Source organism: Lytechinus variegatus, chromosome 16, assembly GCF_018143015.1.
Source record: "Lytechinus variegatus isolate NC3 chromosome 16, Lvar_3.0, whole genome shotgun sequence".
Classification (NCBI taxonomy): domain Eukaryota; kingdom Metazoa; phylum Echinodermata; class Echinoidea; order Temnopleuroida; family Toxopneustidae; genus Lytechinus; species Lytechinus variegatus.
The window spans coordinates 4127784-4152025 of NC_054755.1; the positions used below are offsets into that span (position 1 = coordinate 4127784).

Sequence of the window (24242 nt, forward strand, 5' to 3'; positions counted from 1 at the left end):
ATTTTAATGTGAACCATAGTTTTATTCCTTCATGAACATGTAGAATTGTCATTGTTTTGAGTTATTGTGATTTACAAAGAGTAATTTTATTTTGTGACTGTCACGTTTGCAAAAATAGAAATATTGTAGATTTTATAGAATAAGAGAGTATCATTATTGTCAAATCTTCATATGTTATTCATAAAATATGAAGAGACAGTGAGTGTATGACATCATTGACTATCATTTGCCTACCGTATCGCCCTTGTTGTGCATGTATTATTTTGTGAAAAATAACTGAAGTTTTTAAATGTCATTAATTTCTTATTTTACATACAATTTTGATGGAATTAGCGGTATTAAACATGTTTGATTGTTCTTTGATTAATTCACATCAACTTGGGATTGTGGTGAATTTCACCTTTAAGAATGGAGCAACACTCTCCAGCGTTAACAAAAAAATAACACAATACATTTATGGAAATACATACAAGGTTGGATTCTGTTATGCAGTGTATCTTTGGTAGGAAAATTAAGATAGAGGTGTCATCATGGCTGGTTGTCGCTTCCTAAATATTTACGCAATCCTTTTGGGCAGTTGAACTCTGTATCTCCATTAATTGAAAGTATGTGATTGATGTATGGGTACATTGACCTTGGTATAGAGAAGTGAAGTGCAGTGACTATAGCCACAAATGATCTTAACAGGACTGGGGTGTGCAAGAAGGGAAAGGGGTGTTCTTGTGGCTGCATTTAATGATGGAGGTTATGGTTGCGTTTATGCGACCTCAAGCGAGAATGATTTGAATCGTGATTTTAATCATGATTCAAAACACAAACATGAATCACAATATCACAGAATCGGCGTTTAGATGACCTTCATTCCAATGCTGTTTTTCCTCAGATTCGGGCCGATCCAGTGCGCATCGCAGTGTGCAGTTTGACAGCACAAGTATCAGTCAACTTTTATAGCACGCGCCTTAAGCTTCGCAAGAGTCAAACCGAAAGTAGCCCGACACAGTGACGTCATAGAATCATGATTCAAATCACGATTGCGTTTATACAACCTTTTTCGTTCGTGATTCTACAGAAACGTCTGTCCAAACGTCCCCTTTTCCGTGTTTCATGTTTGTGATTTGAAAGACGTTTATTTTCAATTTTGACTAAATGCAAACGTAATTCTGCAGATCGTGATTTGAATCATGGTAAAAAAAAGTGGGGCATAAACACACCCTTAGATAAAAATAAGCTGTGTCCGTTGGAAGATAATGAGATGGCCGAGGAGAAGAAACACAGAGATTGGACTCCTTTCTACCTCCATGATTAATCTACAAATTTATACTGTAGAATAAACAGTTTTCAAAGATATTCATTGCAAAGTGCAATACTCTCTAAATATGAGTAAAAGTGAAATATTCATACATGTACATGTTTACAAATTATGAAAATATCACTCTTTATTCACTCTGAATATTCATTCAAATTCACAATTTTCTTTGAGTGGTCACCCAAGAAATAATCTAAAATGAAATAGATTGCTTGATTCACTCAAATTCACTATCCTGTTTGGAATGAGCTTTTTCACTCATCAGTTTTAATAATTGAAAATATTGTCATCATTCTTGTAGGTGCTTTCAATCTAAGGTAGATGTTGAAACATCAGGGGCCCGTTTCATAAAGGACTTGCAACTATTTTAACTTTGCCATTGTGGTAGCTACCATGGTAACAGGGCTCAGCAGCCAATCAAAATCAAGGTTACCAGAGATGCCAAGTTCAAAGACCAGCTATGCGTGATATTTTCTGTGAATCTGAGTGAGATCACAGACATTGTGTACAATGTATATGGGGATAGGCTGTGATAGTTGCGTGAGACAGAGATTTGAGGGGATGAACAAGAGTCCAAAATGCTTGAGTCTCACGCATAATGCGTGAGACTTGGTAGCTCTGGGTTACCATGGTAGTTGCCATAATGGCAAAGTTACAACGGTTGCAACTCTTTAGGAAATGGGCCCCAGGTGTATATTCAAATTCTCTTCTTTAACACCCATACATGTACGATATAGGTTTGAGCATTAGATAATATTTCCCTTCCTGTTTTATAGGCTTTGTTATCAAAAGATTTTTGTTGTTTTTGTTATTTTTCGTATTAATTAAATCAACATAGTCTTGATCTACATGTGTACAACTAGAATGATATTGAAAAACACTAATTACACTTTTTGAAGATATTTTTTAAATCATCCATCTCAGGATATTTTTATTATTTATTTTTAACCAAATTTAAGTGTATATTGTGACGAAATTAAAACCAAATAGGCAATTTCCTCAAACACACAGGACTCACAGTTGCCCCAAACACAAACAGGTTAATTGTCCTTAGCAGCCATAAAAGAAAACAATAATGAATTGACCTTTGTGACCTTTTACCAAGCTGATGTAGTGAAAGATTTGAACATTGTGGTGAACTTCCTCTATAACCACCGTGTTACACTTTCTTCTTCACCTTGAGCAGTCTTATCTTCTTAATTAATGTAATTAACGAGAGACTCCCTATAGCTAACCCCATTTAGAATACTTAAATCTGCCGTGAAAGAAAGGTATATGGAAATATAAAATTGTAATAGGTATTTTTTCTTTACAGTTTTTTTTTTCAGCCAATGGTATTTTACTCAATTCTCAATAGAACAATTAATGTCAATCAAATTCATAACATTAGATTATTTAGTGCAGTTGTAACCATGGTTTCCTGAACAAGAATATTGTATTTTGATTTATCGGGTATTATACAAATAATATGTAAGAAAGGATGCAGATTGCTTGTAAACGCATTCTTTTGACCAAATCACATTTCCCTTATTTTCATTTGAGAAATTAGGAATCAAATCTTTATGAAATGCTACTCTGTTCTTCTGTTTGGAAGAAGGTTTTTCTGAGTATGAACAACAACTTACGATACTAAACAAGGTTAATGAGTGACTCGCTACCCTTTCTATCCATAGGGCTTCCCCCCTGTAATGTATGTTTCCTCCTTGAAGGGATTAACAAGGGGCGATACAATGCGCCTGTTAACTGGATGAATTGTAGTGAACAAATTGGATTTGCCAGCTGATTAGGGGCGAACATGGTCATGGTGAGGGGGGGGTCGGGATACATAAATCTGATTGAAGTATATATAGGTCTACATGTAGGTGCCATTTATATATGTTGATATCAATGTCAACCACAGCATCATGAGATCTTTCGCTCGCTCTTTTGGCAAAAACAGTTGATATTTTATAAAGTGAAATACCGAATCTCTGTGCTACATCATTTCTGATAGTCTATATCCACATTTTTTTTACAGAATAAAATGATTCTGGGAGGATAATTGTGGAAACAAAGCACATGTATCTGCCAAAATTTAGGTATTTTCCTGTTTCCTCTCCATAGAAGAGATCTAAAATTACAGCTCTAGATGTAAAAAAAATTGTTGAACATTGATATCTGTGGTATAGTGATTTTGAAGTTAATTATAATCTTAAATGTTTTAATGCAGATAATTTGTTATTTCGAAGTAATTCTTCTGAATTCAAAATGGAATCTAGAGTTGACTTGACTGGAGTACATTTTAACTGGTCAGCTAATCAGGATTTATTTTTAATCTATGTGTGAAACATTTTAGCACATGATGTAATTCATGCAGCTTGAAAGGTCATTTTGATTTCATCCCCTTTCTTCGAAACACACACTCTCAAACTAGCCACACTTATGGGACCGCCTGACCGGAATACATCACTAATGCATGCGCAGACACAAATTGCGTTCACTTTACCCATCATGCTTTGCAATCCACTCCGTCATGAAATGGGTTGAAGCAGAGCATCTGATGGTGGGGCATCCTGGGAAATCTAGAATGCTACAGCCGATTGAGAATATTCACGCATGTTGGCTTTTTCTGACAATAGTGGGTCACTCGAGACGATAGAATGTCTGTGTTAGTGTTTCAAGAGTCCTCTGTTTCTCTTTAAACAGCTGTTAAAGTAATTCCCATGACCCTTATGTTTATATTTTTATTGGTTCGTATTTAAAAATATACTGTAATTTGTTTCAAAAATTACCTACGAGGAAGAAAGAAGGGGTGGTGATAATGATTAAATTATTGTACAAAGTTGCCATGTATAATCATGTCCAATTGTGTTATGTTTTCGGTCACCACGTGTTGTAACATTCAAATTCACTCTTGCATAAGATCAATTTATTTTTTTCAATTAATCAGCGCAAATGTTTTAATTTGCTCTTGATATTTCTTGTATTACTGCAAAATGTGTGTTTTATATATAACCTTGAGTGGATAATTGCCAATTGATATCTTTTTATCATTCATGCAAAATGGTCAGAGATGAATAATCTTGTCCCTGAATGGAAATTTCAGGGTTTGCTATTTTGATAGGCAAACCTCCATTTCCTGAAGATGATATGCACATTACACAATGAAATACATACAAACTCAGAGATTGCTTATTGTTTATTTCTGATGAATAATATGAATACCCATTTCCCATTTGTGTAATACAGACTTCCAATAGTAATAATTCTTAATAATAATAGGCATTTATATAGCACCATCTATCTAGAAATATTCTATTCCGAGGCACGTTGTTTTTATTATTATTACCCCGGCTTTAGCTCGAGCTGCCTTTCAGCGCTCATGCATTCAAGGAATTAATCCTTCCCGGGTACCCATTCACCTCACCTGGGTCGAAGGCAGCACAATGTGGATAAATTTCTTGCGGAAGGAAATTACGCCATGGCTGGGATCTTATTGTGTATTACTTTGACAGGATCTTAGCCTGTCAAAGTAATACACTTCTGAACATAAATGACCATCCCTATGTAAATTGTGTAGATGTGGGGGGGGGATTCATCAGTGAAAGTTGATTTCAATTCTTAAAGGAAATTTTTTTGAAATGATGTTAAAATAAAACTTATTTTAAGGATCTGAAAATCGATCTAATCAATTTACAGATTAGTTTAAAGGAAATACGTAACTTGATGGATAACTTTATACTTGATTTTGCCTCCGACGAAGATTCTGCTAGGATCGAAAGCTTAGGCCCCTTTTTACTTTCTTAAAGAATAAATCAGATGCTTTTATGTGAACATGCCATTATCTTATAAAGACCTAGATAAAATATCATATCACTGAATTTCAACCCTCTGACACTTTTCATTTTCAGCTTCTTTGAAATCAACAGTGATTTCAGGGGACTTCCCCTTTAATCCTTATGTTCAGAGAGGGAAAATGGGTGTCGACTACTCCTCAATTGCAATGTTGTCAGTGTACAGGCGAGTTCACCACTGAGTCATCAATACACTTTGAATGCAATGAATCATATTCTCTCTTTGGAGCCAGAAGGCTGCTAGCTGTGTGATTCTGTATAGAGTCAACGCTGTTCTACCTGTAATCAATTCATACACCTGTAATCAAGGGCAATTCCAGAAGAAGTACATACTGTACACATAATTTAAACCTTCCGTTCTGTTTAGACCGATGACATGTATTTTTTAGGCTGACAACGTGTATTTTATATCAATTTGCCATTCTCCATGCAATTAATTTGAGTTTATGTCAAGTAGGAAGAAATTTATTGATTGCTTGAGGACCACATAAGGGCCCTGTCTTACAAAGAATTGCAATTGATTGAATCAACATCTAAAATACATTTTTGTTCAAAATATTTTCTAGATAGGATATATATTCATTCATCAATGGTTTCCTACAAAATTTTTGTGCATCTTGTTTACAAAGGACATTGTGCAAATTTCCTCTAGAAAAAATTGTGACATGGATGGATTTCCATGTAGTTGAGGTTGATCTGATCAATCATAGCTCTTTGTACATGTAAGATGGGGGTCTGATCACTGTAGCTATAAATCGGGGTAATAATTTGCAGTGCTTAGAAACAGCCATGTTATCCCACTATATTATTATTATATTATGATTATTTTATTTATGAAAACCAATACTTTGCTTTTAAAACATGAACACTCACTTATCATTCATAACATAGTCTTTTAATCTTTACTACAATTATGTACATGCATGACATCTGAAAGAACAAATTGTGGTAATACATAGGATATCTAAGATGTATGTTAGGTTTAGGCCTACATTAATGACACTGTCTTTGAGTTAATTCATCATCTTACTGGCACAGGGACAGTAGGTTGCACATGCATGGCAGTTTTCAATTCCTGCATGGCTGGCATATAAAGGGCGTTAGCTCAATTGTATGTTTGCAAAATGTTGAGTGTGTGTGAGAGGTAACGCCCTTATGCCCTCTGGAATGAGAATTAATGTACATATAAATTAATGCCCTTATGCCAGCGAGGCAACAAATTTACTAAGAAATTACCTTTATCAATCCAAAAAATACATTACCCCCTCCCCTCCCGAAAAAACACTTTAGATTCAGAGCTGTATTCCTTTCCCTTTGATCGTCATTTTTTTTTGCATGCCCCATTTATTCATCAGCAGAATTCCCTCACACATGACTTGCAGTGTGAGAACCTCACATCTGCCGTCGTTTTTCTTCAGACGATGCTGAAAAAAACAGCTTGTGTTATGATTGAAAAATAGAATCCCACATTATACAAGTGCTGCGTGTGGCAAGCTGTTCACATTACCACACTCTACAGTCCTAGCTTTTTAATTAAAAGAAGTCCCTCCTAATAAAATAGCTTTATTGAGACAATAGTAGATGGGATTTTATGGTCATTTGACAGACTGTTCACACTTTAAAGGTAACAGAAAGTAGTTGCAGCAAACAATTCTTTTATGAAAGTCTCTTAAATCACGTTTAATTGCCACCGAATTATCATATATCTAGATCTGGTTCATTAATGTAAACTTATCTTTGTGAAATCGTGAAATCATAGCTCAAAACTATTAATTGAATAAGTAATGCAATGATCTGATAACGATTGTTATACCACCATGTGAACAGACTCCAATAAGCATAAAACTATATATAAAGTGTAATGGAGCAGAATAAAATAGACTTTGATTGGACTCGGAATGGACAATTTGCTGGCAATATACAATTTCTCTCGACGATGAAAGACTGAAGGGGATGGATTTATTTCTAGAGCTGCTTTGATCATATTGCCCCTCAAATTGGCAATGTTATATATTTTCTTTTTATTGTTATGTGGTCATAAATATAAACACCCGTGAAAAATGACATGTATAGTCTCAAAATATTTTTGTCTATTAATAAGAGTGATCTTATGTGATATGTAAATCGTTATTTTTGTTTGCATGCAAATTTTGCTTGTCATTTAAGCAAAAAAATGTAAACCTTTCATGGTTTATTTTTATCTTATTCAATGATGTCACAAAATGATGCCCCTTGAAACACCCTGACGTACATCTAGTACAAATTTACAGAAATTTGTGTACATGTATGAATGTACGTAAAATATACAATGCATACTATATACGCATCGCCTAGGCGATATGCATACATGCATTTATATTGTATGACACATTGCCTGTTCTTATGATATAGTCATGGTGACTGATTTGGAGGCTGCGATATTGCACTCCTGACTACAAAAGAAAATATGGTTACCAAAAAAATTGATATTGACTTTATGGTTTTACAGGGTGTTTGTTTTCTGAAAATGTGTCAACATGACAATTACTTTTGGATTTTTCTTTCTCATATGATAAAGGAAAATGTATGCATTGGTAATCAGACTGTCACATTGAGAAAATCAAGAAAAAAACACTTAAAATCAGTGATGATTATTCGACTATATATATATCTTTTTTGTATATTTTTGTCTCCAATTTATAAAAGTCTACATTAGACAGTCATACATGTACCGGGTGACAATTTTATGTGGATATCATGACATGTACCTACCATGCAAGGATGGAGGAGACACATCACCATATAAAGTGTAAACTTACTACACCAGGGGGGGAGAGAAAAATAAAGAAAAGGGCATCTTTTACCCTCCCTCTATAAACTCTTTGACAATTTTTTTAAGGCACACTATTATTTCAAACACATTGTTTACTCTGATGTTGTTGTGAGCTGGTTGTGTTTTTAAATGTTTTGTAATTTATAAAACTTATCGGTAGTATTATATAGCTTTTTACAATCCAAATGAATTTTCATAGAAATAACTCGATGGTAGTCTCATGGAAGTTTCAATAAAATACCCTTTATTCTTAATTGGCACACTTTACAGATTCAGGCTGTGCAGTTGCAGATAGTTGAATAGAATTCATGTTTGTTCGTTTGTTTGCACTTTTAATTAAATTAAATCACATAAAATGAGTTGTATGGTGACTTATGCACATTGTAATTAGAGAACAGTTGTTTTGACTTACCGAATAGGATGCGAGAAATACAAATTTGGCTGTCAAAGTGCTGTGATTTGATCTAGCAGTTGCCAGAAACTTGTCATTTGATTCTTTCCAAACTTTCAAGTTCTGCCCATATGACTTACAGCTGTATTAAAGTTTATCGCTGCATCTTCGCTTCTGAAGTAATCTTACTTCGGTCAAATTAATCACAGGAAAAGTCAGAAGCTTCTTTGCTCAAGCTAGCCTGCTGTATATATCATAAATTAACACCATGAACTTGTAATGCTGCTATGAGCTGTGGAAAAAAGTGGATTAAGAGAAGTTGCTTTATGAAGCGATGAAATTTGTCTAAGGATTTTTCACTGTGATTAATCAAGATGATTTTCTTTTACAACATGTGGGATTGTTTGTGTGTAGAAGGTGAGAAGAGCTTGTGAATTTACTTTATAAGAAACTAAAAGCAGTGCATCAGAGAAGACTTGTGGGGTGTTGCAAGAAACTTGCGATCAATTGCAAGTCTATTTTGGTCCCTAAATCAATCTTATGTCTTGTAGTTAATTGCAAATTAGTGATTGATTGCTAATCTGCTCCATGAAACAAGAAGTTTAATCTGATTTGCTTCAGCTAACGTTGATCTATCAGTTGTAAAATTGCAACAGAATATTTGCAATTGATTGCAAATATTTTCTTGCAACACCCCCTTAGTGTAAATCCAGAAACTGTTAATTAAAATTTGTGTTATTATTTCAAGCTGTAGAAGTTTGCTATAATAGTAGGCCTATAATTATGATCCTTGATAATTACAAAGATAATGATAACTTCACCTGCATGGATGCAACATTGATATGCACTCTCTGTAAGTGATACATTAATAATTTTGCCTTTTTTCTTCTTTTCAGATTTCGACATGGATATGTCAGATGAGATCCTCATCACTGACATCATCGACCAGCTCAACCATAAAGTGGCATTTATCACAGGTTAGTATGATTGTTTATATATAGGGGTGGGTTGATGTTATCAGGAGGGGGGGGGGCAACAGTACCAGATCACTGACATCATCGACCAGCTCAACCATAAAGTGGCATTTATCACAGGTTAGTATGATTGTTTATATATAGGTGTGGGTTGATGCTTATCGGGGGGGGGGGGGGGGGCAGTACCCGATCACTGACATCATTGACCACCTCAACATATAAGCTGATATCATGATTGTCATGTAGGGGTGTTGATGCTTATCAGGGTGAGGGCAGGGGGCATTTTACTTTTTTTATGTAAAAGTCTGTTATTGCCCCCCTCCCTTTTCAACTCATTAATTGCCAATATTGTAAGTGAGGATGCAAATTTTGTGCATCTATTAGTATTAGTCCTTGTTTTTTCTTGCCAAGAATATCGCCCCTATAAAATCAGTAAACTTTTTATACCACCCCTCTCCGCATCCCCCCAATGCTAGATCTGCCCCTGATAACATTTTGAAAACCAAAGTATTCTTTAAATAATTAATATAAAGCTTAATATACTGAATATGAAATCTTGTAGGTTAATAATCAAGATTTGATTTTGAGAAAGTATATATTATCAATCAGAATGCAGTGCTTAAGAATGAATGTTGTTATGATGAAATAAAATCTTTTCTTGTTTTTCTAGGCTGTAGCTCTGTGTAATATGAAACTCTATGAAGTTCAAGTTCATGTAAATTGTATTTTGCTAGGCATGTAAAGAATTAATGAGCTATATTTAGCTTTAGTTTCCCTCCATCGCTCAAAGCAAATGAAATTTGAAGTGTGGACTTGACTTGGGTACTTCAGTATTATTGATGAAGTGATTAATGTCATTATGATTGATTTGTGTCCTAAATATAGGTCATCAAGCAACTAGTTTTTATCAAAACTATAACATTTGAATTGATAAGGGAAGTAATTTCAAAAGTTGTTAAGTGATGCAATCAAAATTTAATTTTTGTTTCTCTGAATGCTTTATTTCAAGTCATGTTTTACTTAAATGAATACCCATGGTGTTATATAAGACACTCTGTGCTTTAAACATTTTGCTTATTTTATTTTGTGTATTATTATCTGCAAGCATAACACTATATTCTGCTTTTGAATATTTCTTTTGCATGATGAAGAAATAAAAAAAAGTGATGGGAATTAATGATCATGTTGGAGTTCTGCGAAAGCAATTGTGAAGTACGCCATAGTCATGATTGTGGATTTGAAATAATTTTTACGTTGTTCGTAAAATGATTGTGGATTTGAAATATTTTTTACGTTGTTCGGGCCTGTGAGATGCTGTAAAGATATTACAAAAAGATCTTTTCAGGGTCGTTTAGGCTCCTGTGTCTGCCTTCAGAAATGCCTGACAAATCCTGTTTTATTTTACACTGTGTTCCCCTAGTTATAGTAGTTTTAAATCACAAATCCAATAGGTTCTGACAAAGTTGAATACTGATGGCAAAAGCTTTTGTGAATATTTACCCATACCCACAGAAATTTCAAATTGTTTCCATTCCCCAATCAGAAAACAGTTGTGACTTTTCCTAGAAATTTATTGATTTTAGATTAATTTTATAGCTGAAGTGTATTTCACATTTCCTAGAAATTTATTGATTTTAGATAAATTTTATAACTGAAGTGTATTTCAAATATGTTTTTAGAGTGCAGAGTAGCGCAATCTTTATCTTTATATTCCCATAGCCAGTAGGGATTATCTTTGTATGAAATCCTAGGCCATGCCATGTGATATCTATGAAAGGATCAAATATTTTATATCATCGAACTAAACTAATAGGCCTTGGCAGTTTGTCTGTCTAGATATTGCAATACACATTATTTAAGTTAAACTACAAACTTGCTGAATCAAAATTGCATGAAATTAATTCACTAATTATGAAAGTCAGCTGAGCACTTTTTGACATTAAGAGATTAATTTTCTATTCGAGGAATGGAAGATGCCTTTTTAGCCAGAGAGATACAGAAATATTTCAACTTTCAATGTTTCAATTATCATGAATTATAAACCAGTTTGTAAGCACCAATTATTTTGTAATATTCTGTACAAGAGATTAAAACCATTATAGCTCTCAACACTATCGAGTATCAATCTATCATTTTACCATCTTTTTAGCTTCTATTTCTCAATTGGACAGAATAATGATATTGCCTTGAAGAAAGATTAGAACTCACTCTAAGTTTAAGAAAATAATTGTTTAAAACCTAACAGTCAAGGTGTGTATGCCCCTTAAACAACAGATTTAATAACAATTTATGACAATCAATTTGTTTTTTTGTGAAAATCCCAAACATAATATGTACTTAGAAAAATATGACACTAATACCGTGTTTACACATTGACTCGACTCGGGTGTTGAATCCGCGAGCCGGGTTGAACACTGCGAAGAAGGGATCAGAGATCGCGTTTATACGTACATATAAAAAGGCGAGTTCAACACGGCTCGCGGATCTCGAACGGAAGAAGAATTATGACGTCGCAAATTAAACGCGGGAAATTCACCGCCGGAATCGAATCTTGTCCGTGCGAACAACAACAATGCCAAAAGTGAAAGCGCGCGCAGTGACCTGGTCAAGAGAGTTCGACACGGCTTTCTGTTTACACACGAAAAAATTGCCGAGTCTGACTCGGCTCGCGGGTTGAAACCTACGATTTTGGCGGATCAAAAAAGCCGTGTTCGACACGGCTCGCGGATCACACTGATCGCGTTTACACAGCATAAAATTGCCGTGTTGAGCACGGCTCGCGTGTCGAACCCCCGAGCCGTGTCACTGTGTAAACACGGTATTATTAACTTATAATGGTGATACATTTATTTTACTTTATAAAGTTTATTTTATATGTTATATTACTTTTTTCTGCATAGTCAATACAAGTTCAAAGCAATAACATGTGGCTATATTATGATCATTCTTGCTGTTGGCATATCAATGGCTTCTTTGATATCCTGTAATATGAACTAATGCAAATGCTGAGAATGCCAGCAAAAAGTTGTTTTTCTACAGACAAAGTTAATGATAAAAGTGTGATCGCGTAAAGTAGTATACAACAAATTCTAGAATTATAAAAGATGAGGGTTCTTTTTAATATAATTAGGATATTATACATGTATATTGAGGTCTTCTCTGCTGTTTAAAGAAATATGTGTATTGTAATCTCAAATCTACAATAGCAAGCTATTGGCTTCTATTTTGAAAGTTTTGTATTGGATTAGGATTTTAAAAAATAATTGTATAAATTTCATTTACATACATGTACATATACTCTATCATTCATAAACATTCACTGAATGTCTTAATGAGGGTCATAATGATTAGGGCCCCTAACAGGAATCTTTACAATGATCTTAAAACAAACTTTGATAATAATAGTAATAATAACGTCATATATTTATTACCAAGAATAGCCACTTCAGTTCTGAAAACTGTTCTCTCAGCGGGCCCTGCTTAACATGATAATGTATTATCCCGGTTTTAGCACGGCTACCTTGATCTGGCACTCGAGTATTCAAGGAATTTCAGACTATCGGGTACCAAATTCACCTCACCTGGGTCAAGTGCAGCACAATGTGGGTAAATTTCTTGTTGAAGGAAAACATGCCATTTTTGGGAATCGAACCCACATACCTCAGTAACCGCTAGACCACAACGCATGACTATAGTTGATATAATTGATATAGTCTTCTAGTTGTCCAAAGTATTGGAACAGTATTGCCAATAACCTTGGGATTCTCTGAGACATGACAGAGGAAAGCTTTAAACAGATAATGATCTGAAGACTTCCATGAAAAGAGCCTCGTATTACAAAGCAAAAAAAATGGAAGGTATTTCTGTATATATGACATTATATTTTCTGTGATATGTTGCTTTCAAATATTAGAATCACATACATGTATCGTAAGATTTTGGACCTATCAGGATCTAAGGGTTCAACTCACGTCTTTCAAACAGAGGATTGTGGGTTCGAATTCTAGTCATGAGTTTGAGTCCGAGCCAAGGTTTTTTTTTCCTTCAGCAAGAAATTTATCCACACTGTTCTGCACTCCACCCAGGTGAGGTGAATGGGTGCCTGGAAGGATTAGTCCCCTGTTTGCACTGAGAGCTACTGAAAATGTCTCAGCTCGAAGTATTAAATGCTGACGTAATAATACTTGCGCTTTGTATCAGGCAAGGAATTTATCAATAATCATTTTCACATTGGTGATGGTGGTGAGCTATTGAGGAGTGGAAGCATTTCAATAATTATGTTATTTATGATTTTAAAAGTCAGAGATTCCCAGGATATAATATAATCCATAGTTCACTACAATTTCCTCCTTTTTCTCATTGGCCAGGTGGAAAGACGCAGGAAGGTTATCCAATCATCAATATGCCGGAGTGTCCCAAATTTAATCTGGTCCGAGATGAAGAATTTGTCAGGCTCATGACGTATCTCGTCAGGATACCCAGGTATATATATATTTGTAATGTTATATCCCACCGTGCTTCGATAGGAGTTATGTATCACTTCCATTATGAAGTTCATTCTATCACAATGTTTTTATTAATCCCCATCCCAAATTGACTAGCCCAAAAAAGGAAACCAAAGCAGAAAAACTCATTTTTTTATAAACAAATCTTACTCAGCACAACATCAAGAGAATGTGATTTTGTGAACAATGCACCCATAAATAGACTGTCAAAACTGTTACACTTGTATTTTACCATGGTAGGTCCATGATTTTACCAATCAAGATTTTAACAACAAGGGGGAAATGTCAACGACACGCTGTTACTCTTCTCCAAGCCCAGTCATCTTCTTTTAATGTGAGAATGTCACCCCTGTGGCCGTTCACTCCTTCAATCTCCTTTCACCACCATGGGGGTTTTGCAGGATGTGTTTCTCTATGCTAGTATAGGGAGCTCAAGCATTCACTTAATTTCCTCAGTCAAGGGGGCCATTCAGACTGGACAAAGTTTATGTATACTTCAGGCCAATTTTTTTTCGGGGTCTACTTTCACAACTTATTCCCTAAATCTGCAACATAAGATCTGCTTTTAACATTTAAGTGAATGGAGAATTTTGGGGCTCTTTTGACCACCCAGACCCCCATGTATTTTTTCAATAATCAATAGAATATACTAGCCCTTGAAAATACATGAATTATATAAAGATATAGAAAAATGTAGATGTGATGAATGAAAATGTGTTGGATTTTGAGTGGCTTCCAGAGGAGGTGAGGGGAAATAATTCAAATAAAAACATTACAAATAATAGAAAAAGATGCAAATATGAAAAAAATAAAACGAGAAGGAAAGAAAGAAAAAGAGTCCTGATTTGATGTGAACAACCAAACAAGCCATAGGCATGTAAATGTACATGTAGGATGCGACATCAGCACAATTCTCAATCTTAGAAGGAGCGCTTATTTCAGCTCCTGGCATTGATTTCCTTGATAAGCTAATGCAAAAATCTGTATTTTTAATTTTGTGCTGTTTGATACATACATTGTATAAAACATGACAAAGCAAAAAGAAAAGAAAAACTCTTGGTAGTAAAATCTAAAAACGTGACATAATATATCTACAAAGTTATTTTGGACATATGATATGAAAAATATTAAACATTAATAAGAAGTAGAAATCAATTACATATTTGGTACTTTTAAAAGCTGATGTATTACGTTATGCAAAATGATGACATTGCCAGTTTGATGTACAGATTTAAACTACAGTGCGTATCAAAAAAAGTTTACACTTAGAAAAAATCCTGTAAAATTGTATATTTGTAATATCCTGACGATTTTTCCACATTTTAGCATTGGTACAGATCCATTTAAGCAAATGACGATATAACTGTCGGAAAATATTTCCGCTTGAGTGAGCACCACTTACTTTTGAAAAGTTGGTGAAAAATGATTTGCGCAGAACTTTGAAATAGTTATGCGAATAAAAGTAGACCTTAATCATGAAGAACACATGGAAATTAGCAAGTAAAATTGATATGAAGATATCTTTTACCTTTTTAAACTTGTTTCCTTGCCCAAAACACTTCGAAGAGTGCATTGCGCCCCATCCCACTCCCCCACACACCGAGTCCATCGTGACGATATTTGCTTTACACTGAGCTGTGATTTACATGAAATGGCTTATGCTTGATTTTCATTTTGTTAATCATTGCCAAGCTTGAGAAAAGTGTGGAGAAACTAGTATTAAATGAAATTGAAATGTAAACCAACTTTAAATGATAAAAACTTAGTGAAAAATGCTGGAGATGTCTGATATAAACTTTTGTTCAGATTCAGTTATGTCCTCAGATCCAGCTGGCAAAAAGGGTAAAGATTGTGCTTACTAAGTGATGAAATTTCAAATTTTGGTGGCAAAATTGTTACAAAATGCTTGAATGTATCCGTTTTATTTCAATTGGCTAAAAGTGCTAGGAAAATTTATGAGAAATGCTTCACAGGGTAAGTTTGATTTTGCCCTTTCCCCTTGACACAGCGTGAAAACAAGCATTTCTGCGCAAACAGATTTCTGCGAGCTTTACAAAAATGGACAGTGCTCACTCAAGTGTAACATTCTGTCAAAACTTTTACCTTCATTGGATAGATGAAACCAAAACCCATAATTATATGTGAAAAAATTACCCACATGTTGTATATCTTTTAATTCCCAGGGCTTTTTCAAAGTGTAAACTTTTTTTTGATACGCACTGTATAATGATCAATCAAATGTTGTTGAAAATGATAATTTTCCTCGACTCATATTATTTTGCCAACTAAATGATAACATTGCCAATTTGATCAACAGATAATAAAGTTGTGAAATATTTCAAACGTCGTTAAAAAATAATGATTTTCCTACATTCATCATCTTATTTTTCCAAAGAAATGAGGACATTGCCAATTTTCTTAGCAAATTTCAAGTTATGGAAAATGAATTCTAGGTGTGGTTTTGAAAATTTATCAATAACGATTTTCCTATATTTCATCATCTGATGTTGTAAACTAACAGCACTGCCAATTTTACCATCAGATTTCAAATTATGAGAAAATTCTAAATGTTGTTTAGATGATGATTTTCCTATATTTATCAACTTATAAATATTGGAAGCTATTCAAAAACTATTAAAAATAAATAATTTCTCTTGAGGGCATTTAATTTTTTTCACCACCTCCTGATATGATACCTCCAGTAACAGCTGGTTACTCATCATCCTATACCCCACCCAGTTATATAATTACTATGATGATACTATAAAACACACATTATGTTAATGAAACATGAATCATCAAGCTTATCAACGCTAGGCTGTTACAACATCGTATCTCAAAATTGAAAAAAAATGAGAACTGACGGCAGGTCGGAAAATGACGTATGTTAAAGGGGAATGAAACCTTTGATGGACTATAAAATACCCCCAAAATGTCTCTTTTTGCTTTTTTTATGAACAAACCCTTTATCCATGATGCATTCTTTAAAAATCTGTATTTACATGCCCTCCTGTAGAAAGAATACATGCTCTACTGATAGATGTGAAAAAAGATGCAGTTTAAGTGAAATATATACTAAAGTAATGAGGAGAGTTGTTCACAAGTGACATCACAAATCTTTGTCGCATTGCCAATATGAGGATCTCCATAGCATTAGTGATCACAATATTCAAATGCTCATAACTTTCTCATTATTTGTCCGATTTTTCTCATACTTTTGTTGGTCTTTTTCTATGATTTTTCTGTTTTCACACAAGCTCTCTTGTTCCAAAGATTTCATTCTCCTTTAAAACTATCGTAGTTGTGGCAACCTAAAGGCCTGGTCACACCGCCCGAGCGTTGTTGGGTGGTCGTGGAGCGGAGAGAAAAAAAATCATCACCGCTCGCTTCCTTTCACCATTTTCGATTTCGATTGTTTTTATTTTGTTTTTGATTTTTTCCCCAATTTTGTGAGCAAAATTCGACCCTCTCTCCCTACCGCTCCACGACCGCTCCAACAATGCTTGGGCGGTGTGACCAGGCCTTAATATTGTCTGGAAACAGTCTCCCATTTCCAGTGCACTCTTTCTAGGCAAAGAATGTTACTACTAATTCTCGCCTCATTACTATTAAAAATCATAAATTTTTATTGAGCTTTCCTCAACTTTTTTACAATTTTTAGATACGATGGTTTAAAAGCAGCAAGGCGATGTATTTATGTTCGAAGGCATGTTCACATTCCTGTCCTGCCTTGAATATGACAATTTTGATTTCAGTTGAGAGCAAGTGAATAGGGGTATACTTATTTATGGCTGCACAAACCTGGATGAATATATGTTAGTTTAGGGAGCAGTCAAAAACTTTGAAAATGAAAAAGGAAACAGCAAATTATGAAGGTGATGTCTCAAAACATGTAGAATTATCTATATAATTTTAAAAAGTATGAAATAGTTGTTTGAGTATGCGTTTGCAATACCGTTTTTCCCCAAGTGTGAATGGGTCTGACAAGTCAAATGCCCCCCTACTGTATACTTTATGAAGACCGTTGTAGGGGTTTGTTATTTTGATTATTAACTCAGGTGACATCAGCTAATGGCTTTCCGTGTACATTGACTGTAGGAAGGAAGAAATGTGTAAATTCATTTAATGTCTTGGGTCGCTATGTTCAGTTCAGATATTTCTGTGGCTATACATTATTCATGTTACTTTGGAGATTTTAATGAAGATCATGAATATCAAAGCTTGCCTAAGGTCAACTGGCATTAAAATGAATTAAGATTAATTCAGATTTTTTGTTTTTCTGATTTGTACTAAAAGTTTTGTTCTCACCTTTATCACTGTCTTTTCCAATTTAATTCATTTTTGTCTTATTTTTACTAAAAGTTACATTGTCTCATTTGTCACCGTGTCCTTTTTTCAGCATCCAAGTTTCATTCTGTAGGTTTATTATGACATCCTATTGTAATTACTGTAATGGTTATGCTGTGTGATATATTTTCATTTTGATATATGTGATATAGTTTTTTTGTCATTATGGGAAGATGGATAATTTCCCATCATGAAAGTCAAGCCCAGCCCAACAAAGTGAATAAAAAATAGTGAAAAATCAACATGCATAAAACTGAAAATTTAATCAGAATCAAAGTTATAACGTTTAAAAATTCACTTATTTTTAACAACAGCTATATGCACAACACAGTTTTGCAATAGGGATATGTGAATTAGAGTTGATGATGTCACTCATTCTATTTGTTCTATTTATTGATTAAATTATGCAATATTTTATTTTTGTGCAGATTTAACAATCATGTGACTCTTGATGAATTCACAACAGGTTATAGAATGGAAATCACATATTCTCAGAGGAATCAAAATTTAGTTCACACTGTAATGAGGAGAAAACAAAAATATTTCTTATTTCATATACAGAATACAAAAGAAATAATGAGTGGGTGATGTCAAAGGTTGCCTCATTTGCATACTGACTAGGTTTATGTGCATATAACTTTTGTGAAATTAAATGAAATGTAAAATATAACTTTCCTATTTTACACCTGTGGTTGAATTTTTCATTTTTTTTCTTTAAATAACTTTGGTGGGATGGGATTTCCCCTTTAACATGACATGCAAAATTGCAAATGTTATCCATTTTGGATTTTATAAGAAACATTTCCACCATGTCATTATTACTCATCCTTTCCTTCACTTTTCACCTCATTTCTTTTCTCTCATTCATTGTCATGCCTTTCCTCATTGCATAGTTATTTCCAAGGACTACGATGTGATTCTGAAAGGTATCCAGCTAATGAGTGCCTTCTCTTTTTATAGGGTATATTCCCATATTGCAAAGTTACTGTACACTAAAAGAATGGGCCCCATCACACATTTCCTAGATAAATCAGAGCAGTGAGTTGGAAGATATCTTGGACTATTCACCATCTGCTGTCACCCCCCCCCAAAAAAAATGAATAAATTAAAAATGACAAAAAATAAAAATGAATTAAAAGATAAATAAATACAAAAATGATAATAAATAAATAAATGAAATAGAATAAAATTTGAAATGAAAAATGAATATTTGATTAAATAAATAATACACAAATGAAAAAAATGTATGAAATTAATTACAAAATAAAATGTCTATCAGAGCCATATTTCATATGAGATGTGATGCAAATTTTGAGATGTAGAAAATTTGGAATGGGAAAGTTACCTTTTTCTTTTCAGAGACAGAACTATTCCATCTGTTTTTCAATCTAAAATGTTCATTCTTGTTCACCCAGCAACAATTTTAGTTCTATACCTTCTTAAGAAGTGTATTCAATTTTCATTCATTGAAATCTTGTAAATTGCAATTTTTTATTTTTCACAATGTGAAATGTATAAACCTCTGGTTTGGTGGAAACTAGGAAAGAGTCCATAGAAAAAACAATTTCTCTACATAGTGAATTATCAATATTTGATGATAACATAAAACTCTCCCATGATTACAGTAGCTTTGTATTGATTTGGGAATGTACCTATAAATATTGATTTGATTGTGTTTTTATACTAGTGTAAACATGTATACTCTATCTTTTTTTGTTTGTTTGATTGTGTATTATATTGATTTAATTTCTATGAAAAAAATATACTGACTATCTCCTGGTAATAATGTATGCATACTGTAATACATGTTTTGACTTTTTGTGCCTGCACAGGTGGGTGTGTGGATATGAAGTTTTCTATTTACTTTTGGAACGTATTCTTCATTTGTTCGTCATTATCATTAATTTGTTCATCATTAATACACTCCAGTAGCATAAGAAGCAAAAAAAGTGTTTAGGGGGCCAAACATACCGTATAGTGCATTGCTTCTTAAAAGCTACGAGAGTGCGAAGCGAGAGAAAAAAAGAGACCTTTTTAATATGAAAATCTAATTTTGCGATAGACATAATATTCAGGAAAAGATGTCATATTTCATTTTTTTTTGGGGGGGGTTGAAGTATGGCCCCAAGGCCCCCCCCCCCATTTACACATCAGTGATACATTCTAAACTTGAAGTAATAATCAGAACATATCAAGTGTAATCATTGCTTTAGCTCCTTAAGAGTGTTAAAATTAAACCCTAGATTGCTTTTGACCCTTTTTTAACACTTTACAATTGAACTTTAGCATTTGAAAAATTTAATTATAGCATTTTTAATTCAATTTTAGCATTTTTCGATTCAATTTTAGCATTTGTAGGAGCTTATACAGCGACTGCAGATGATACGCTGTATTTGGGTCTGTAGCCAATATATTTTTAGAGTGTATTCTTACTACAAAGTTACTATAACAAAACTAAAACGATTGTGCAAGCATGAAAACATCTTGTTGTTTGTCGTAGAATGCAACTCCATGTATTTCCAGTGGAGATGTGGGGTCAGCTCCCAGAAGTAATTTCATAATGGCCATGGAATATGCATTGGCATGCCTTGAGGGGGATTATATACTCACTAAATAAATTTGATTTAATCTCAAGGACATATGTATTTAGTGTATCTTCTTTATGTAGGTTAAAGACATTCTTAGCGAGGGCTCATACATACATTTACATGAGGTTTATTTCTAAGTGGTATTCGAATGAATGCCAACAATCTTAAAAATGAATCTTTAATTGAGTGTGGTGAGGAATGGATACAGATGGATTTGATATTGACATTTCAAGGGATCAAAATAAATTGATATTTTAGATCCATTTTTAATGCATTCTACTTTAGACTTCCATATAGAGATTACAGTCTAAACATAAATGCCAGATATCTTAAAATAAATCCAAAGTGATCGTAGTGAGGATTGAGACAGATGGATTTAAAATGTAAATTTGTTTGGATCCAAAATAGAATTGGTTCATTCATTAATGGAAACCATTTTGGATTTAATTTGATTTTGACTCCTTGGCTCTTAAAATGCCTATTGAAAGTCGTGTCAAGGGAAATTCCAAAAATACAAGTAAAAATGAGATTTCAAAAGTAAAGAAACAGAACAGTTAAACTCATTGCCAAGTCTCAGCAAGCCATCACACAATCAATCTGCATGCATGAAACATATAAATTAGAACTTTGTAAGTAAATAAAATGTTAACCTTATGAAGTTGTCATCTCATTGAACATTCTATAATTATATTTTTAGCCTGGGATAGTGTAAATCATGAAATATCCTAATACAGGTTTAGATGTATATCAATACCAGCTAACTTTATGATTTTTGAAAATCTCACTGAACATATTGAAGTATTCCTCCAGTGATGGGGTAAATCATGTTATTTTTCCAACTACATAGTACACGCAGCTGCTTGCACGTTTTTCTCTTGATTTGAACTTTCCCTTAACCTCTTCCCACCATGTTTATGTGTAGTGATGTGCCTTTGTTTAATGATTGATAATCCATCATGTCTCTGACACTAGCTATTTTTCATGTGACCTCATGCATGGTGATGTTTTTCATCAGCGTAATGTTTGCTGCCCTCTTTTGTCTCTTTCCCCTTTTTCTAAGCCTCTGTATCTGTTTCCTTCTCCGCTGTCCTCCATACACTCTTTCAGTTCTCCATATCATCCCTCTGTCTCTTTTATATCTGTTTGAAAATTTTTCATCAGTCTCAAATCACTCTCTTTCCTAATGGTAATTTTGTCTCTTTGATTTCAAACTTTTCTTTCATTTATGCATTATTTAAAATGTTCACACTGTGACTCTCTGGCCAGTATTTCTGAAGTCGGGTTTAACTTAGACCATGGTCTAACTCTGTGCTAGAATTATGGGAAGCCAAATGTCTCAAAATTTTGTTTACAGTGAATGCTTTCATGTTAACTGTGCTCTTCACTAACTATATAATGGTGAAGACAATTGTCATACTTGTCCTTCCCAGGCAGATAATAATGTTTTGGGAGTCAAATGAGCTGATACATTGAACTTCTACTGTTAGAGATTTATGTAACAACTGGCTTTCCATAGTTAAACCACAACTTAAAACCAGAGTTTAAATTAAACCCGACTTCAGAATACGGGTCCCTCTCTCTATCTTTTCCCCATCCTCTATACCCATCCCCTTCCATTCTCACTTTCTCTTTCTTCCCTTGCTTCCCCCTCTCTCTTTCCCCTCTCCTGTCTATTTCTTTACCTTCATTTTTACCCCTCTCCCCTCTCTTTATTCCCACCTCCCCCTTGTGTCATATGCTCTTTCGACCTTGGCAGTGAGTACTTGTGAATTACATTACCATGTACTTGAGAACCAATACAGGAAACATTTAAGTGCAATGACAGGAAATTGGTTCTTAAAGATCAAACATGAGCTTTGTTTCAGATGACATTTGAGAGGAGATTGAAAAGAACCTGAAGCACGTTAATAATGGTTTATTTTTCTATTATGACTAAAACAAAACTACCTGAATTAGAAAAAAAAATCACCCCATAGGTATTTTTCAAACAAAGGTCAAGTGAAAATGATGCCTTTTTTCTGTTTTATATGTTTACAGGGCTAAAACTATTTCAATTTAATATGTTCTTGAAGTATCCAAGATATATTAGGCATATAATATACTGAGAAAACACAAATTGGGTATTTCCACTTCGTTGGAAAAGATCAAAACGTTTTTTTCCTTCTTGCAACTGTAACAGTCATAATGGATGAAATAGCTAAAATACTGTCAGAGCTTTGAGAAATATGTATTTACATTATTCAATATGAAAATGAAAATGAATAATAAATGAAAGTTATCTATAATTTATTTTTACCTTCATTGGATAAGTTATACAAGAGAAGTGACAAATTAGTTTTTATTAAGAACAGTAGTATTAATAATAAAAAGAAATCATATATTTTCCCCAAGTCATATTGTATATACCTGGGATCACATTTGGCATACATCCTCTAACTACTAGTCTTTTGACAGTGCATAGAGTGATTACAAAAAGGTAGTAAGTGGCATTGATAATACACAGCTCTTATGACCTTCTTCAAGTTTGTCAATGATCCAATATGTTGGGGTGCTGCAATGAAAGTCTGGCAAACATGTGAATTAATTGCATTCTGCATGTCAGTTGTGCTGCCTTTGTGATATTGATGTGTGTATTATTATTCATAGCTTGCTTTGCTTGTGGGAATTACCAGGGTATTAATGGATCGGAATGACACTAGTTACCCCCAAGGAGTCTCTGTAATAATATATCAAACTGATGAACAAGATACGCTTTAATAGTACTCCCCCATTCTCCCTAGTTGTGTGCCCCACTTTATTTTTCTTTATTCCTACCATTAAAGGGTGGTTGGAAACTATTAGAAATAAAAATATGTAGCATTTCACCTCCAACGATCCTGTAACTGCCGCAACACATAAAAAGATAAAGCAAAACAAAATGACTTAACAAACAAGAAGAACAAAAACAGTGAATTCTACAACAACAACAACAACAACAGGATACTACTGCTACTACTACTACTACCACCACCACCACTACAACTACTAATAACTCCTACCACCGTTGCCACAACGACCACTACTAGTACTACCACCATCACCACCACCACCACTAGCACTACTACTACTACTACTACTACTACTACTACTACTACTACTACTACTACTACTACTACTACTACTACTACTACTACTACTACTACTACTACTACTACTACTACTACTACTACTACTACTACTACTACTACTACCACTACTACCAATACTACTACTACTACTACTACTACTACTACTACTACTACTACTACTACTATACTACTACTACTACTACTACTACTACTACTACTACTACTACTACTACTACTACTACTACTACTACTACCACCACTACTACCACTACTACTACTACTACTACTACTACTACTACTACTACTACTACTATACTACTACTACTACTACTGCTACTACTACTACTACTACTACTACTACTACTACTACTACTACCAC

General features: G+C 34.0%; 1 protein-coding gene across 10 annotated transcripts in view; it reads left to right on the plus strand.

Annotated features, from left to right (window-relative positions):
* The window catches only part of LOC121429483 (guanine nucleotide exchange factor DBS-like), a 114868-nt gene that overhangs the window by 7972 nt on the left and 82654 nt on the right, over positions 1-24242 (plus strand). For 8 of the 10 annotated variants that reach the window (XR_005971939.1, XM_041626508.1, XM_041626516.1 and 5 more), the window contains exons 2-4: positions 9239-9319; positions 13684-13798; positions 19062-19094. Coding sequence is in view for 9 of the 10 variants with exons in the window: in XM_041626508.1 (XP_041482442.1) it covers positions 9239-9319; positions 13684-13798; positions 19062-19094 (229 nt within the window). In the remaining variant the exon portion in view is untranslated. The remainder of the gene's footprint in view (positions 1-9238; positions 9320-13683; positions 13799-19061; positions 19095-24242) is intronic. The other 2 variants (XM_041626512.1, XM_041626514.1) reach the window with 1 other exon arrangement.